General features: G+C 38.0%; 1 protein-coding gene across 2 annotated transcripts in view; it reads right to left on the reverse strand.

The window, feature by feature from the left end:
• Positions 1–19,860, reverse strand: part of caln1 (calneuron 1) — a 58,526-nt gene that overhangs the window by 18,243 nt on the left and 20,423 nt on the right. For both annotated transcript variants that reach the window (XM_031739977.2, XM_031739978.2), the window contains exon 4: positions 16,247–16,359. In XM_031739977.2, the coding sequence (XP_031595837.1) occupies positions 16,247–16,359 (113 nt within the window). The remainder of the gene's footprint in view (positions 1–16,246; positions 16,360–19,860) is intronic.

A 19,860-nucleotide genomic window follows, 5' to 3' on the forward strand; every position in this document is an offset into this window, starting at 1 on the left:
TCCAAAAGTTTTCAGCTGACAAATGTTTGAGTAGAGAAAATGCCATGTGCTTACAGCGTTGTGAGTGCTGTCAATGGTATCCTTTATAGGATTTGTGTGGAAATTAGATGTGAGCGCCTATGGACACAGGCCCTTATAATCACGCCACTAATAATATTACTGCATTGGCATAACTTTATACCATTTTAATAAATGCATGAGGTGTCATAAAGACTCAAATAATACAGTTACTTATTAAGAAGTGGACAGGTTATATTTCAAAATGTGGATTTTCTGTTTTTAATATTCTCTTCAATTATTTCAGGGGAACAGTGGGTATATTATAACTGTACTATAACATATCTGAGTGACTGTGAGAGCCTTTGATGCAAGGTTTAGAAACACTTTTACTAAAAGAGTCTTAAAAGTTCAATAAAACTGTACCATAAAATTAATCAAAATCAGTGTAGGAGATGCACTGAGATCATATCTGCTCACACATACAGAAGCACTATCCTTGGATTTAAACCATGAATTTCTTGACTTTTCGAAAACTCTTGAATATTTGTTCTTAAGACCGCAAAGTGGATTTGGGATTGTGGATAAGGATGGAGAGAGAAAGCCATGTTCGTCTTTACACCCGTAAATGAGGCGTACTCAGCTGCTCACACACACAGGCGGTGAGAAGGTGCCAAGAGCCAGCATCCATCCATCTGCTGAGTTCAGCCCTTTGCAGTACAGCCAAATTATAGAGCTACAGATAATGTTCCCCACACACTGAAGAATCCAATTATATGCATTTGCTAATGTAAATCTAATGCAATGAACTTGCAAGTCCTATTTCTTTCCAAATGGTAGAAATATTAATCCATTTAAAACATGCTGCATCCTTGAACCCTGTTTGATTTGAATGCAGAAGAACATGCTCTGTGCTTGTTTTAATGTAAACACTATCTATAGAAATATGAGATATTTCATTTTTAGTGTGAGGTGGTGATTTTCCAGGGATCTGACTGGACCAGAGTTTTTTTTTTTTTTTTGGTTTTTTTTGCAGGGCAACATGACAGTAACAGAAACTGATAATGTAATCTGTGGATGCTGTTGCCAAGCTGGAAAAAGGAGAGTTCTGGGCTCTGGAGGAGAATTTTACAGAAGCTTGACAGACAAGGCTTCAAATATGTCATAGATGTGAAAATTTCTAAGTCTGGCCAAATGCTTTTAAATAACAAATGGTAAATGGCCTGTATTTATATAGTGCTTTAACAGTCCCTAAGGACCCCAAAGCGCTTTACATATCCAGTCATCCACCCATTCACACACACACTCACACACTGGTGATGGCAAGCTACATTGTAGCCACAGCCACCCTGGGGCGCACTGACAAACAAAAGCTTACAGTTGATTAAGACACCTGGCATGACCTCTATAGTGCAAGATCATACACACTCGCAATAGTGAAAGGTTTAAAGAAAGAGGCAGCTGTGCACGTTAGCACTGTTGCGTTCCCAAGAAGCTGAGTTCAATTACACCATCAGGTGGGGCTGTGCTGTTTGCATGTTCTGCAAAATCAAAACAAAAAACCCCCACTCATCCATTAGTCATATATCCAAATCTGTCTCAGTATTTTCACGATATCATGTCTGCTTAAAAATATACATTTTCTGAATCAGAAAATTAAAATACTTGTCCTAAATAGGATGTTCAGAAAAAAGGCTTACCATCAAAACATGCATCTAATTAGAATAAAGGGAATAAAGAAAGAATTGAAATTACAGACCTTTAAAATAAAATGTTTTTTTCTAAAGTAAATTACAGTTACAGAACACAAATGGAAAAAAGACTGAAACTAATAAAGGTCAGAGTGTGAGCAAAAAGGCAGTTCTCTTGTTAAATAAGGAGCGATTAGGTGTAATCAGGATGACCGGGAGTGATAAAGGAAGAACAAACAAACAAGAGCCGTAGAGTGACAACGAAATCAAAGGTAAGGGAAGTGAGATAGAGGGGGAAGAAGAAAAAGCAAAGAAAGACTGAGTTCCAGTCCAGACCCTACACACTATCACACTGATTGTTAATTAAGTGCTGATCCAACTAGTATTAAATGGAAACAGACTCCTCCACGACTGAGTCTCCACAGTTACATCCTTAACAAACAAAACTTGTGATGGTGCACATTTGTTTTATGTTAAATATGGATTAAACTCCACAAACTTACAGGTCTGATTTCTGTGTAATTATTTCAGGGTAGACAAAATCATATGGTTTTTGTGTTTGCACATGACTTTATAGACGTTTTTGATTAGTGCTTCAATTGTTTTTTGTATTTGTTAATATAAATGCTAATGATGAGGAAACCAAAAAGAAGAAAAGAAGGATTAGAAGTGGAAGCATTTCATAAATGTTGGATTTATTGTCTGACTGACACTGTAAATAACTAGCTGTGTTTTCAAGCAAGTTCAGGCCCTGATCTTAAAACATCAGTCTGACAGCAGTATATAAATTACTGCAGATGCTATTTGTAAGTTCCACTGGAGAAAAGTGACGGCATCCAGAAGCTGGTTGCTGTATTTCTACCCTGCTCCTTATTAAGAGACCCTTCAGCAGTCGTCATTGTGACACACAGGTACACTTATTGCGGTGTGGGAAGGTACAGTTTGGAAGTGGGCTGTAAAGTAAAAAGAATAGAAATCTTCACTAACACTAAGTATGCAACCTGTAAGGCAATTCAGTTTAGTCAATTATTTATGCCCTCCTCTGCTCAACACCCAGGTCTAACATGCACACATTCTCTTCCCTGTTAAAACGAATACTCGGCGTCTTTATCGATCTCTGCAGCCTATCTGTTTCCGTTAAAAGGCCCAAAGCCTTCAGGAGAAATTTATGTCTCCATTACCACTGCGTCACCAAGCCATCAAAGGGCAGAAGATTAATTGAGCAAAAAAAGAAAACATAACACGTGCCACGAGGGTAACAACAGGCGTGAAAATGAAATGAAAAATGAACCAATCATGTAGTGTTCTGAAGTTACATAAACATTGGCCACATGAGCTACTGATGAAAATGACTTGCAGTGAGAGTCTTATGGGCCCAAAAAGAAAGAATTACTTCTGTCTTGAGGTCTGTAACCTCTACGCTCCAGTGAACATTTCATTATAGTCCCACGACCAACACATGGTAGATTAAAAAACAAACAAAAAGACTTCATCCTAAGAATTTTTACAGCTTTTTCAGATACAAACAGTAATATGTGATTGAACAGTTGCAGATAAATGTACATATTAGGTACTTAAAGTCTGCGAATCCTGGCGTGATACTTGGATCAGGACAGCAGACTTCAGACAGTTTATTTCACAGACAGTTTGAGGAAAATAAGGAAAGAAGGGAAAATGCCTAAGGCCACTTAGAAAGCTATCAATAGCCAATTACTGTTAGTATGATTAATCAAGGTGAGATTACTCCCATTAACCCCTGTACTGGAGCAGACTACAGGAGCAGCCTGAGGGTCACTGCCCTCATTATTGGCTTTCAGTGGATCTATGTGGTGTGCCTCATGTAATTCATTACCTTTTACTGCAGAAGAATGAACAACAGAGGAGACAGCAGGGAAGAGATAAAAGATATGAGAATGAGCTAAGTACAGCGGGAGACACACAAAGATGAGGAAGAAATGTAAACAACTAAATAAATCGTAAGCACAATTTTACTTAGAGGTGTTGGCATTGAACTGCAGTTCAAAAGCTGAAAGTACAGTTTAAAACATGGTTTAATTAAACCCATGGGGTAGCAGGACCCATGCTAAAGCACAACTGGTGATATATTGTATTTCTCATCTTAAAGTGGTAGAAAAAAATCTAATTAAAGCTCGATCCAAACAGAGAAGTTTTCTTATATCGGCTAGTGCAACATAGGCAACTCTAACTTCCATGGAAAATTTCAATTTGAGTTCAGTTTATACGGTTTATAAGGTACTTTGTTATCAGAGGTATAATGTTTGTTGGGAAAACGAAAATTTTGCAGATTGTCACAAAAAATAATTTTGTTTTTTTAGTCTGTAACATGGAAAAAGTTGGAGAAGCACCAATCTAATAATTCCCCAAAGAAAAATTCAACATCACTGCAGATGCAGGGGAAAGCTGAGAGATCTGTCTATCCACCTGCTTATTTGTGTTGCAGAAATTAAAATCATCTTCAAAGAAATGTCACATAAGGTGTTCTTTTTCAGTATGTCAAGGACTGCATCACCAAGCCTCTCCTTAAAAGTCAAGGGGAAATGCAGTATTGTGAATTTGGCTTGTAAAAATGCCTGAACTCTGACGATCTTGTGTAAATAAATAAATAAAGAAGGTTTTATGAATGGGGTGCAAATCTTTTGAAGTCCTATGAATCCATATTCACTCTTCATCCTTTCTGTCTGCAGGCCTGATGGGACTTTGAAGTGCAGCTCGGAGGATAAAAGTACAGCACACCGAACAGCGCTGTGAAATGATGAATAGTGGGAAACAGACCTATGTCTTTTTGATTACATTTAGCTGACAAATGATTTTCTCCATATATATCTAAATAGGGCTTTACGCTGTGATTACTTGGTAGATAAAAATGAATAAGATCGCCTCAAGTAAATCAGTGTCAGTGTAATGTAGTCAAAGAAATTTATTCTGATTGGCAGGCACATCATTAAAATTCTGGACACTCAATAACACAAACGCTCCTCCACGGTGTGTGTGTGTGTGTGCACATGCAACTTTGTGCACATTTTAGGTCAAGCAATTGTGCAGAAAATACAGTGATGTGGTGCTGACACTTCTCAGAGCTGCTTCGTGGAAGAGAAAGAGCTGTAATGAAGTGAATCACTGAAGGAGCCAAGCTGACTCACACGTAATTAAAGCTACATGGAACATAAGGAGGGTGAGTTAGGATGAAGAAAAAGGAACAAAAATGTCATAGTGTACACAAAAAAAAAACCACGAGGCTCCAAATGATGAAGGGAGCAGGCAGAGGCAGGAATCAAATTAAGAGTTGAAGCAGGAGGCCTGAGGGTGCTTGCCGCCGCTTTTCCACGAGCAGCAAAACTTCAAACAGCGGCGTTCTTGTTTCAGAGCTAAGAGAATAAAAGTTATCAGCCTGACTCAACAGTACAGTAGCAATATAGTGTTCATCACAAACAGCATGGATGTAGATACAGTAAGTTTAAGGCTTTAAAGTTTTACTACGATTACATGTCGTACTGAGCACTATATGCAGCGTATTCAATGTTATATATTTCTGTTTACCAACAAATAAAGTCATAATCCTCCTACTGCAACCTGTCACTTTATAATCAACAGCAACATGAGGTGAGGTGTCTCGAGAAAAGTGTCAATGTTCCCAAAGATTACGTAAAAAGAAAAATGAAAACAGCTAACAACCAATAAAACCAACTTGCCAACTACAGATGGATGTAGCCCCTCTGACATGATGCATTCTGTTGTCCTTAGGAGACTGATGTGACAATATTTAGAAATGAAGATGGGGTGGTTGGTTAATAAGCTGCATCCAAAGACCGTATAACTGGATCACACAGACACTAATACCTGCTAATAAGTGCAGATATTAGCACTGCTAATAAGTGCCAAGTAGCAGACTAAAATAACACAAACCAAAATTGGAACACTGATGTGTATCTTACAGCCCAAACAAGAAGTCAGCAAATTATCAGGTAATTAAAAAACACTCTAAAAGGCACCAACAGCCTGAATGCATACACTTATTTTTAATGTGTGGCTTTTATTACTTGTATACTTTTATACTTAATCTGTGGCTTGCTTCCACAGCATGTCTTTTCTCCCATCTTCTGTCTCTCTCCCCAACCAGTGTCGGCAGATGGCCCCGCCCCTCCCTGAGCCTGGTTCTGCTCGAGGTTTCTTCCTGTTAAAAGGGAGTTTTTCTTTCCCACTGTTGCCAAACTGCTTGCTCATAGGGGTCATATGATTTTTGGGTTTTTCTCTGTAGGTATTATTGTAGGATCTACTTTACAATATAAAGCACCTTGAGGCGACTGTTGTTGGGATTTGTTGATAAATAAAATTGAATTGAAATTGAATTATTCAAACTGTGAAGCACTTTGTAATTTTGTGTTTTGGTGCGATTTGAATAAAGTTATTTTTATTATTATTTTTACTATTATTATTCAGGAAGTGGAGCCACTGTGATTGGCTACAGCAACCTATGATGGCGTACCTGTCGATCACAATGGCCACGCCCAAAGCTTTAAGGCTCAACTGAATAAAAATGGTCACAATAAGGGAAATTTCCCCTGGACAAAAAACCATTTAGGCTCTAAAGATGCCATTTTTATGGTTGAAGTTGTTCTTTGTAACATTGAAGGCTTTGAGTCATTCTTAGAGCTACAATGAAGAACTACAGTTTTTGGTACTACAACACTGGCTTCATTTTTCAGCTCCAGAGATTACTGCTTGCTCTCATTCAAAGTCAGCACTGAAAACTCAGGTGGAGGTCATCGTGAAAATACATTTCTGTCTCACAGAGACACTGACGGCCTCAAAGGAAAAGATTCTGGCCAGGGATCAAAAATAATGCCCTTCTTGATGCATGATAGCACTTTAAGGCTTGGTGCGACAGAGACAAATTGAGTCATTTTCACTTTGATAATCCTCCATAATTCACCTCCCAACCTCTGTGCTTCAATGTGAGGAGGATCACATTAGAGGGACAACACTTAAAGTAGATCAGACTGCTGGAAGGAGGATGATTAGGCATATGGAACGACACGGAGAACATGTGCATGCGTGTGCACACGTGTGGGTGTTGATTAGCTGTCTGTAACGCTGTGTCTCTGTGCCACCTTCATTGCTATTCAAGGCCATGCCTGGCGAGGGAAAGTGATTTTTCTCTCGTCTCAGCCTTCCCAGCCGGTAAGTGAACGCCCTTAGAGTGTGTTTACATCCTGCACGTTGGCCTTGAATCTATCAAACGCCCAGCAGCTGCTTGTTAGAGAAGTGCTGGCTCTTCTCATACTACCTGCCTGGAGCAGGACATCTGACAGTCAGCAGTTCTTCATCAGCAGACTTCTTCATTTAAATTTCAGTAATTTAGCAAGGCAATCTGAGAAACTTTGCAATGATTAGTTATAATTCAATGAATGAGAAAGAAAAAAGAAAATGATTGAGGACATTTAATCAAATGTATCTATTTGGCAAATTCAAACGCTGATCCTGAATCAGTTCAAGCCAGCTGTATTACTAAGGCATGGATATCATTGTAGGCTCTACTTGCATGGGTACAGGAAGTCGAGCTAAAGACAATACAGCAGCAGTTTATGTTAAACATTCCACTTCAACAACAAAACAACAGACATGTGTAAGCAGTGTATGACCAGATAAATAACAGAGAAAATAAATGTCACGTGGATGGATGCTTTGCTGTGAGCGGTTGTTGTGTTGTTAGCACTATCTGACAGACACTTACACAACAATCTGAGGCAGGAGAAAAGCCTCAAAAAACATTCATACAAACCATTCCCTTTTGGTGGGTACCTGCAGAAATCTTTCAAAGGCTCAGATGTTTTTGGATATTATTTTTACTAACAAATCAGCAGCAAATGAGCTTGTTGAAACATTCAACAAGCCCATTTGTCCATAACTGACCCATTTAGCAGATGCAGAGCATTATCAGAGAGTAAAACAGGCAGATTAGAGCACCAGCAGAGCCAGATCCATGATTTGGCCAGTCTCAAAAACAAGATTTTGATTAAATTACGATGCCACTTTGCTGAAAACTGCAACCATTTTCTTTTATTGCAAAAGCTAGATGGAAAAACAAAACAAAGGGGAACTGAATAAAAAACATAAAACCACTAATACTGTTAAAAATATATTTTAATATACAATGGGAATATTCGATTCAATAAAAGTTTGTAATAAGAATTTGACCATCCCAATTGATAAATGAAATTGACCTGGACATCACATTTGGAATAAGCCTATTATATGATATTGCATTTGATCTTTACATACACCACAGAGACAACCATAGCACAGAAACTATTACAGCGCTCATGGCAGACTTTCACTTCCAGGGTAACTCTGCAGGGGCCAACACAAATATTAACCTAATCTAAAATGTCTCAAGAAAAATCATTGTGACATGCATATTATTCATCACAGATGATTTTTCTAAAGTCATTATAAATCCAAGATTGTGCCCTGGCGGCAAGGGGAGAAAAAAGAAAGATGATTAATGGATCTGATTTAAGGCGAAAATCTACATTTACAAGCCAGACAGGCCACGTCTAAATGTCCGGAGCTGGATTCTTCACCGTGACTTTAACATGACTGGTCGACTTACATTAAAAAGCACTTTTGATAATGCGTTATGGAACGTGCCAACTGTAACATTTTGCATTGTAATAACAAACGATTATTTGGTCACGTGTCACAAAATGCCAGAGGCAGATACTGCTGAGAAAGAAGAAGTGCTTTCGCACTATTGAGAAACAGATTATATTTCAGAACCCAGCATCCTTTTCAAACTGCTCTTTCAAACTCACTCATATCCAGAAAGAAGTAACAGCAGTGCATAGCAGCTTACAGTGGTTAACTTGTGGTAGTTTAAAAGTATTTTTTAGGGTCTGAAAAATCACCAGGTACAACTTTTTTGGCCAACAGTGCCAACATGTAGACAATACTTTACAGTCCAGGCTGCGGGGTTTTTTCTGATCAACATGCGACCTAAAAAAAGCAACGTCCTCTCACGCTTCAGTTCACATCAAGGAGTCCTCATGACCTGGAGGTGAATACCTGTTCGTTAGACTGACTGCTCCTCACACCTCTCTGCTGTGCACTGCTTCCTCCTGACATTTGCTCTCAAACCATGCTACACCTCAGAGAAACCAACACTAAAGTCTCTTCATCAAAAATAACTTTCAGGGAAGATTAGCTGAAATTTTTGCAGGATGTAACATTTTATCGCAGGGTTAAAGCACCCAGAGGCACTCTGACACATATTGGTTTAAAATAAACAAAAAAAAGACCCAAATCAGGGTCTGCTATATTTAGCATTACCACATAATAAAACTAGTTTTTAAGTGTATCACCTCCCCGTCTTTAAAAGTAGAAAAAAATATGGACAAATAAAACTTATAAAGATTTATTCTATAGAAATAACATTGTGATTACATTAACACTTGTATTCAAATTAGGCACTACAAGTAGGTTCTGTGGAGTTACATTGTATACAAATATAACTTTAACACATGGTCAGTTATTATCAACCAAATAACAAGAACAACACACTTCTGTTTCTTTACTGGACTAAATGACTTTGTCTCTAGGCTTACAGGAAACAACCCATAATAAATCAAAGTGATAAGGAAAAAAACATTATCTTTATTACGTTTAAGAAAAAAATAACAGAAATCATCATAAATGAAAGAAAGAAACAAATTACATGCCAGAAAGCCAAACAATAACAGCCAAACTTTGTTGGTGTATTTTTTTTCTTATTTAAAGCGGGTGTGCAGCACATGGGATAATTATAGGGTAAATAGCTCTAAAATAAGAAAACCCCTGGTGTTCTGTCAAAGAGTTACAGGAAACCTGGTCACTCATTTCTCCTGGCTGCCAGTTTTACTTCTGAGAAAGGCTATTGGTATAGTTATTATTTATCAACAGTGGTCCTCTGATTTTTTTTCCGTTTATGAGAAAAAACCCCAAACAAAAACCAAAAACCAAAAAACCCAAAAAAAAAAAAACCAAACAAAGCCAAAACAAGTATGTACACAATATGATACAGAAAGCTGATTGACTGGGGAACAAGTGAGCTAGCACTGTACTTATTTCTTAGATAAGGATGTAAAAATACATTCTAGAGTGTCACAGTGAAAAAAACCCAACTTAAAATCCCTGATCATCTTCCTCATGTTCAGTTTATTTCGCTTTATGAGCCAAAAATGTGCAAAAATATGGAAAGCTAAAACAATTTTGTCCCCACAAGTACAGAATGGAGGTTTTGGTCCTCAAAGCTGTTTAAACAAATACACACACACACACACACACACACACACACACACACTAACAGTAAGTAAAGTTACAGGATGAGCACCTTAAAAGCCACTGTTTGAAAAACAAAATGTCATGCTGATGGGACGGTCTATTATGGTTGGTGTGATTGTTGACCAAGTGTAAAATGTTGGTCTTAAAAAGAAACCTGAATATAATGTTTGTTGTTGCTGTTCACATACAGCTTATTCAGCAATACCAAAGCTTTTTTTGTTTTTTTTGTTTTTTTTTAATGCTGTTAGGTCTGAGAACCATGAAAGTGTCTGCCAAGTTTTCCCCAACAAGAACTGCTTACATGGCTTGAAAAACCGCAAACATTATCATAAGCTTCCTTGGATTTAGTACCAGTGCAGGGTGTTATTTTGTTGCACATGGGCTAAGAAAATAACGCTTTACTCGTCATTTGGGAGTACGGTCTAAAGGCCAAATGATGAACCCTTCACGCATCTGCTTTTTTTACCCTTGTGGTTTGCAACTTACAGAAACCAAACTTTACAATTTTATACGCTAATGCAACAGTACCTTAAAATAAAATGCACACAAACACCAATTCATGTATTTTGTACATTCCAAAATTTCTTACTCATAAAGCTTTATCCAATTCATATCAACATGTACACCCAAGTTACAATTATGAACTGAATTGAAAGGAAACCAGAACACCTGAAGAAAACCCCCAAAGTAAAAAGACCTTCTTGCTGTTAGGGAACAGTGCTATCCACTGCAACTCCGTGCCACTGACATACAAGACTGAGAGAGTATCTATGGTCTATTGAATGAAACTTATTAAATACTTTTTGTTTAAGAGAATATAAGTTTCAAAACATATGGGTATAGTTAATATTGTAGCCATTTTATTTTGCTCTTTTCTGACTACAAACTCTCTATTTATAGTTAACCTTAAAACCTTAGAGAAATGGTGCAAATAAGTAAGTTTTATTGTACCTTTAAAGGTACACACTATTACCTTGAAGTTCACTAATTAAATCGTGATAAATCTCAAGCGCACAAAGAGGAAACACACTGCGTTTGACCAGGTCTGACCTCTGACTCGTTGTCTTCACAACTTATGACGGCACTTATATGATCTCCATTTCTACTATTCTTTCTCAAAGCCATGGTACTGTACTTTGGGTTCTTGGCATAAATTACCATCTCAATGATGAGTCACCATCCTACACAGGGATTAATTAGCACAATGCAAGGTACACTGACCTGCAATTAAAAGTGCAGGGGAGCTTTGATCTTATATAAAAAGTATTCCATACATCTTAATTTTCAACTGAATGACTGAAGTGCTTGCACATGAAAAATGAAAATTTAAAATAATGTCGATCTCTATCAAGCAGGCATTGAAAAACGATTTTATGAATGTTCTTTGTTTTGTTTACTATTCGTTCGTCTTGTTAATCAGTTGATGATGATTAAAAAAAACAACTTTAATGTTTGCAGTTGTTAAAATACAAGCTCATAATTATCCAGTGGGATAATTAGATACATTAACAAACTGTTCAGGAGCAGATACGGGTGAGTAGGAAAGTGAGTGTGTGACAGTGAGTGAATCATTATCCCATCACCCCAGCTGGTGAGGATGTGACACTTTGCTTGATATCGCTGGAATGAGAAAATCTCTCTTCCAAGTCAAGAACAGAGCTACTCTCAGGGTTCAAAAGGACTGAACCACAACAAAATATAAGGTTCATTTGAGTGCAGGGTGTGCTTGTGTCACACTCCTGCTGAATGAATCCCGCTCTGCTCTGATGGACGAGCACAGAAAACAAATGCTGGCAAAGAAGGAAAGTCTACTCCGTGAAATGCTTTGATAACTGAATTTTTTTAAGCGCTGCACAAAATTCCTACAGCAAAATATTATCAGTATTGTGCACGTTGTTTCCTTGTCACGATTATTGAATATATTGCTTCCATCAAAGCAAATTATTAAGATGTGCTAAATCAATGTAAAGTTCAAGATTTGAAGGATGTTAATTCTAATAATTACAAGCATAATTATCAAAAGTTATACAACGCATGTCTGGGAAAGGTTCTGGGAAATATATACTAAGCATCTACTATACAGCCAGAGACTGCTTTTTGTAAAGGCAGAACAAACTTCTTGACTCATCAGATCCAGTCCATGGGACTACATACTATATTCTAAAGATTTTAAAGATTTCTTTACACCTGGACTTACACTCACCGGCCTCTTTGTCATGTACCTCTCTTCAACGGCTTTTAACGCTCTGCAAATGTCTAATCAGCCAATCACAGGATAGCAACTCAATTTATTTAGGCATGTAGACATGGTCAGTGCAAGAACATAAACGGAACATCAGAATGGTAAGAAAAAGAGATTTAAGTAACTTTTAAGCATAACATCCTTGTTGTTGACAGACAGGCTGGTCTGATTAATTCAGAAACTCCTGATCTGTTGGGATTTTCCTGCACAACCATGTGCAGAGTTTACAGTGGATGGCCTGAGGTAAAGGAATTATCCAGACAGTGGCAGTTCTCTGGGTGAAAATGCTTCGAGCTGATAGGAAGGCAACAGCAACTCAAATAACCATTCATTACAATCACAGTATGTCTCTGAACACACAACATGTCGAACCCTCAAGCAGATGGGCTTGAACGTTCTCTGGTCTGATGGGTCACGAGCTATTCTGCAACAGTAAGAGGATAGCCTCAGAATTTGGTATGAACAACATGAATGCATGGCTCCATCCTGTCTATTATTAGCGGTTCATCCTGCAGATAATGGTCTACTGGTGTGGGGGGTATTTTCTTGGCACTTTAGGCCCCTTGGTATCATGTGAGCATCGTTTAAATGGTGAAACCTAACTATCCCTTTGTGACCACGGTGTACCAATCTGATGACTGCTTCTAGCAAGCTAGCGGACCATGTCACAAAGCTCGAATCACCTCCTACTGGTTTCTTCTGCATGAGCTCCCTGTACTTAGATGACCTCTACAGATCTCCATTCAACAGAGCTTTGAGATATCCGCCTCATGGATATAAAACTGACAAATCTGCAGCTGAGAGTCTATATCATCTAAATTATTCTTAACTGTTATATATTCAATGGTTTTAAAAGCTACAGAAAATGTAAAATCTTTTACTTCATGATGAGAATTATGCATATCATTATTGAAGCCCAACTGCACATACAGTATACCGTTTCCTAATGTCGTGGAGTATTATATTTACTTTGCTGTTTCCTGAACCATACTTGTGCCAGTTTCTCTAAGTTACCATTATGGGGAAAAGAAAAATTACAAATCAGCTGACTGACTTACTATATCATTTATTTTTTTTATTATTACTTCTTTTTTAATTTTTGCTCTTCTCTCTTGACTTCCCTCTCATTTCAGTTTTTGTGACCTTAACCATCTTCCCTCAGTCTGGTTCTGCCAGAGTTTACATCTCTCTAAAATGTTTTTTTTTTTTTGGCTCTGTTGCCAAGTGCTTCTTCAAAAGGAATGTCTGGGTTGTGCTGTATAATATTTTAAGATCTTTACCTTACATTTTAAAATGTCCTAAGATATCCATTGTTGTGATTTGGCAACAGATGAAGGTTGGCAGCAAAGTGGAATGGTTAGCAATGTCATTTTATACCATGGGTTTGTGCCTCTTGGTCTGCTGTGTAGAGTTTGCATGTTCTCACGTGTCTGAAAACATATTAGGTTGATTCTAAATTGACAATGAACAGCTGTCATTGTCTTTGTATTACACATGTTCAGGCTGTACCCTGCTCGTCGCCCAGCTATGACCGACTGCAACATCCTGCAATTCTAGTTAGGTAAGAAAAAAAATGGATGGAATTCAACTAAAAAGCTTATTATGGCTAAAAACTTTGCATTCACTGACAATTTGCACATTACACCCCATGCAAATCCTAGCTAGCATTAATTTGGAACTAAAGATTACAGTTTATATCTGACATCAACTCTGCTTAGCATTTGTTTGGTCTCCAACAACTTCTGAGGAAATATGGTTGGGCTGAAATGACAGATGTTTTATTTTCTTCATCAGCCTTTAAATTACTGCACTAAAAAACCGGCAAACACTCACAATGTGCTCTTGGTTCATCTCTACCACATCTTTCCCATTTCACATAGTCATTATGTTTCTTTCCTGTTAATGGCACTGAATTGTGCATCTTCAGTGAGTAAAACTATAATGCATTAAGCATCATTATCAGCGTTTCTGCTCTCTCCCTCTTTCTATTTTTCTTTTATTTTTACTGAATGTGATATATTTTTTTATCCTGTTGTTTATGACCACAAAAGAATTTCATTTTTCTAAGCATGTAAGAGCTGTTGATTGGAAGTGCTGATTCTGAATCTTAATGAGTGGGACATAATGAGCCAGCAGCATGAGCTGCTTCAGCTGATGGTTTATTCAGTGTCTGCTGAACTGCTGGGTAGGCTTTTGAGCTGATAGTGTTATTTTTCTCCATGTATACTTGCATCGCTAAGATCATTTCCATTTTTCAATTGTCCCACCAAACACAAAACACTGCATGTTACTGTCTGCAGAGCGGATGCAACATTTTTTGAGATATTTCGTAAAAATCACTTTAAATACCCTCCTACTAAGATGCAAGGTAAAAAATTAAATATCTACTCCAATATTGTAATAATTAGGGAAAAAACACTTATGTATTCAAAGAGGAATACTGAAACAAATTCTTTGAGTAAGGCTCAGTTATACACTATTAACAATAAAATAAACTAGGCACAAAATTGTAATGTCTCAAGCAAGTAATCATCTGTGAGGTGAGTGAAGAAATAATTATGATAAAAGATGGTCTGCAGTGCATTTTTCCTCTGAATGTGCTCCACACATTTGATGAGGTGTTTGATTTCTGCTTCTGGGCATTCATCTTGACTTGAAATGTGGGTTTATTAGTGCAGGAGTAACAAACCGTAAACCACAACCAGTTTTACTTGAGGGGTTGAAAAAAAGAAAAAAAAGAAAAACTGTTTCAACCAACCGCTCTCCTTTACAAGCCAAGGTCACTGCACCGGCCAAATGTGGCTGGCAGTACATTTGCCGTCCTGCACTCATACCTCTAAAGACTTGTGTCCTCACGGTGTAAACCACAAGCTCGTTCCCCTGAGAAAAAGCCTGGGTCAAGCTGATGATTACATCAGGGGGGCAGGCTTGCCAAGTGTTACTATCAGTGCCAAATGATCTGCTCTTTCTCTCACACATGCTAGATTTGTCTACATGCCCATTCAGGCTCTGTCCTCCATCCTATTGTGTGTGTGTGTGTGTGTGTGTGTGTGTGTGTGTGTGTGTGTGTGTGTGTGTGTGTGTGTGTGTGTGTTAAACACTCTAGCTCACTCAAAGCAAAACTATTTTACGCAGACATTTTTTTACTACTGTTCTCAGATTTTGAAAGCCCTTTATGCTGTGAGTCGGTCACAATATAACTCAACGGAGATCAGTTTATATAAAAATTGTATTTTGCACTGCCCTTCAAAAAAGGATTGAAACAATCTGGAAATGGAGTTAAACTCAGAAGACTGTATTTCACTGCAGAATCCATTAGTACACAGAAGACACGTCACACTTTAGCTGCTCCAGGATGTCGTCACTTTAACACAAATATTCTTTTTCAGGAACATAAAATCTAAAATATATTCACAGAGTTGATTGTGTAAGAGCAAAACTAATTAAAACTCTGCACAGCTTCATTAAAGATGTAGAATATATGAGCTCTATTTTGCTTTCATAGTGCAGTTAACTTAATTAGTGTAATTAGGTTAATTTGGCATTGGTGTTTTGTTATTTTTTCATTCTTTAATACTAAAATTAAAATGTACCTTTTCAGCTGGTCATCATTTGTACCGTAATGACGCAGTAACCAATCATGTAATGTACTTCCACTGATGTGACTGCTAAATATTTCACATCTAATGAGAGATCTAAAGACAAACTCGACCACACTTTTTAAGAACAGTAGACAGAGGACAGCATTCCTGGACCAACATGCAGCTTTTTTTTTACAAAGAGATTTAAAAATCCTGCTCCTTGGTTTGCAGTTAAAACAAAGACGTAGAAGAATGATGCTGCATTTATATTTCAGCTCAGACATTAGGCATCTGTCTCTTCATCACATCATATCCTATTCAGTTCATTTCATGACTCAGAAGTGGTAACGAAACAGATGTGTGACAGAGAATAAAGGTAAAAGAGAATCAAGATTTACCTGCCAGAAGATGGTATCGATTGTGCTGCCCAGAAAGCCTTCTCTTGTTTCAGATGAGAGGAGCTTGGGACCAAGAATCGTCATGAACTCTTCAAAATCAACCTGTCCATCCCCTGATTGTGAAACAGAGGACAGATTGTTGATCAATGACGACGCACTCATGGCATTTGTCATCTCATAAACATCTAAAATTCTTCCCACTAATGAAATCCATTGTCCTTAGTTGTTTTCTATCCTATAATGTGATTTATTTTTCCTCTGTGAGCTGCAGATGCACAAAGGAAAGCAGTTATTAGTAAGCAGGAACCTGTGGAGCTGAAAAATTAAGTGCAGTTCCTCTAATGGCCACTTGTGGCAGAAATAGAATAGAATAGAATAGAATAGAATAGAATAGAATAGAATAGAATAGAATTTTCCCTTGTCCCACAAGGGGAAATTTGGGTGTAACAGCAGCAAGAAAGACACAAATACAGACAGACAGTACACAAGACACAGAACAGAAACATACACAATTTTTACATATTTACATCAAGGACAAATAAACATATTTACAGCCTGGTAAAAAAAAAAAAAAAAAAAAAAAAAGTTTTGGTCTATATAGCAACTTCCTTTTTAATTAAAAAGTATATGGAGGGTGGAGTTTTTACAGTTTAAATACAAAGTTAATTTGTAACTTTGTATGTGGCCAGTTTGATTGACCTCTTGGAAAAAAGTAATTGTATAGACATGCTTGAGGCCTCTGAGGATTCAAAAGGTTCCATCATAAAGAGAATTCTGGATGCTGTGCTGTCTTCGCCCTATATTATTTGAGCCAGCATGCTTCAAATAACACAGTTCAATATGACATTTACTATTGAGATGAGACATAAAAAAAAAACCTGAGTTCTGACTAGATCTATAATGCAGACTATGGAGCAGATCAAAGTTTGCAGCTACTTTATCACTCAAAACATGGAGTCCTGCAGTGAACATCAATTCCAGCAGCACTGATCTCAGATGCCTGCTGATAGTTGTTATAGCTACTGCCAGAACAAAGCATCAAAACTTTGAAGACAGGAACAATTCAAACAAACAGATCAGGGTTTTATATTGATCCAGCTGAATGCCTTTAAATGTATTGCCCTTTTTCTTTTTGGGTGGAAAGTTTTTCCAATCCCAGCAGGGTTTCATTATCTTCCCCCTTAGAGTTTGCCCGGTTTTATAGTTTCAGTGTTTAAATGACCCAAACCTACACTGACAACAGTTGCTGCACATTATAGGTTATGGGAATTGTGAAAAATGAGATGAGTTGGAAACAAAATCACCCAAGCCCATAGAGAACTGCAGTCTCCGGGTTTCAAATAAATGGGCTCACAGACACACTCTGTTCAATAAGACTGAATTCAAAGGCATGACATAAAATCTAAATAAAGAGAAAGTTGATTTTGAACAACAAAACACGTTGAATTCTTTGTCATCTTTGCTCTTTCAAAACCCAGTTTGTCTTTCTTGCTGTCTTTCTTTCTTGTCACTGGTGTAAACTAATTGCTCTTCTCTCTTCTTCCCACCTGCTCCTCCTTTATGTGCAGATGAGTATCGGGCCTTGTCAGTGGAAAGTTACCGATGCAGGATGCCTCTATCTGCACCTACCACTACCTCCGCCGCTGCTTCAATAGTGGCACCCACTCTGGAGGATGCTTGGCACAGTAACATGTCATTGACTTCTGCCCATACATATTCAGCAGGGCAAATGCAGGGCTACAGGCCAGATGAAGCAACATCAGGATCCGAGGATGTCAAGCTTGGAAGATGGATGGATGACAGTAGAAGTTAAGGTGGTCTAGGTGAAAGGGTTGAAGGTAAGACAGGATGAAGAACAATCATGCATACATTTAGAACAGAGTAGTAAACACAAATATTATGTGAAGTTGTTTAAAGCTCCACTATTTTTTTTATACTAGATAAGACTAAAGCATCTCAGGATCGTGGAAATGTGACTTTGTTTAGAAGCTCCTGTGTGATGGTCAAAAAAAAAAAAAAAAAGACACCACCACCAATACCAAAGATGAATCATAATACTCCATATGCCATATTGTAACATGCACCTCCCCCACAAGGTGCACTCTGCACTGCAGAGGCTGCAGCCCCCCTGGAGGTCCAGAGTGGAAATCAAGTGGGCAGAAAAAAAAATTAAATGAATGAACGAATGATCATCGAGTTAAATACCTGTTTGCGGCAATCCTAGAATATTTTCTGCTCTAGGGAATATGAAGAAGCTCCTCACAAAGCATGGGGGCATGAAGGAAACCGCTTCAGAATGAATAATTCTAAAGTAGCTCTGAAGTAATGACTAAAATAGCACTCCACTCAGCCACCTGCTTTCCCAGGAGTGACAGTCTGCATTTACTGGAACGAACTGATGGGCTTAAAGAATTAAAAGGAAAGTTTTTTTTTTATTTTCTCTTTTTAGAAGGTATTTAATTTTACAATTGTGTCAATTTTATTTGAGGTCCAAGTAGGACAGACACACAAACCATAACACCTACAAAAATTAAACTTTATGGAATAATCCAAAATCCTCCCCCTACTACTTTCAACTAGTACGCCTAAACTACTGAACATAGGTGGTAATTTTTCTTTTTTGACTGATGTCTTTGAGAAATGTGGTTTAAATTAATTTGTCACTGAAATCTTTGCTTCTCTGTGTTTGCTCAATTTGTCTTTTATGCCAAAAATGTAACATTTTTAAAACTTTCCGCTCTCTTTTGACAGCTCCTCAGAAACCCATCAACTAAAAAGTGAGTTAAAGTGACTCTTAAGGATTTGCTGCGTGGAAGGCAGATCGTGGACCCAAATGCAGAACTTGGCAGACAGAAAATAAACTCAAAATTCAGCTTTAATGCTGATCACTCACAGGTTATCCAAAATATTCACAGAGCCAGGAATCCAAAATGTACAAAAATCATAACGCACAGGGTAAGGAAACAAACAGCAAAGATGGATGACATGACAAAGGACAATAGGAGACAATATATATACACAGAGCAGACAATATTATGACCACTGAAAACAGTAAAAAAAAAATGTCTGTTTATCATGGCACCTGTTAACAGGTGGGTTATATTAGGAAGCAAGTGAGTGTTTTGCCCTCAGACTTCATGTCTTAGAAGCAGGAAAAAAAAGGCAAGCAATCTGAGTGAGTCTAAACACGGGCCAAATTGTGAATGTTAGACAGATGGGTCAGAGCATCTCCAAAACTGCAGTTTTTGTGGAGTGTTCCCAGTTTGCAGTGGTCAGCATATATCAAAAGTGGTCCAATGAGGGAACAGTGGGGAACCAGAGACAGGGTCATGGGCGACTAAGGCTCTCTGATGCGTGTGGGGAGCAAAGGCTGGCCTGTGTGGTCCAATCTAACGGACGAGTTACCGTTGCTCAGATTGTTGAAAAAGTTAATGCTGGTTCTGATAGGAAGGTGTCAGGATACACAATGTATTGAATGTTTGGATGAGACTACATAGCTGCAGGCAGCAGGATCCCTATGCTGACCTCTGTCAGCTGCCAAAAGCACCAGCAATGGACGTGTGAGGATCAGAACTGGACCGTGGAGCAATGGAAAAACATGCCCTGGTCTGATG

Source organism: Oreochromis aureus, linkage group 14 (genome assembly GCF_013358895.1).
Source record: "Oreochromis aureus strain Israel breed Guangdong linkage group 14, ZZ_aureus, whole genome shotgun sequence".
Classification (NCBI taxonomy): domain Eukaryota; kingdom Metazoa; phylum Chordata; class Actinopteri; order Cichliformes; family Cichlidae; genus Oreochromis; species Oreochromis aureus.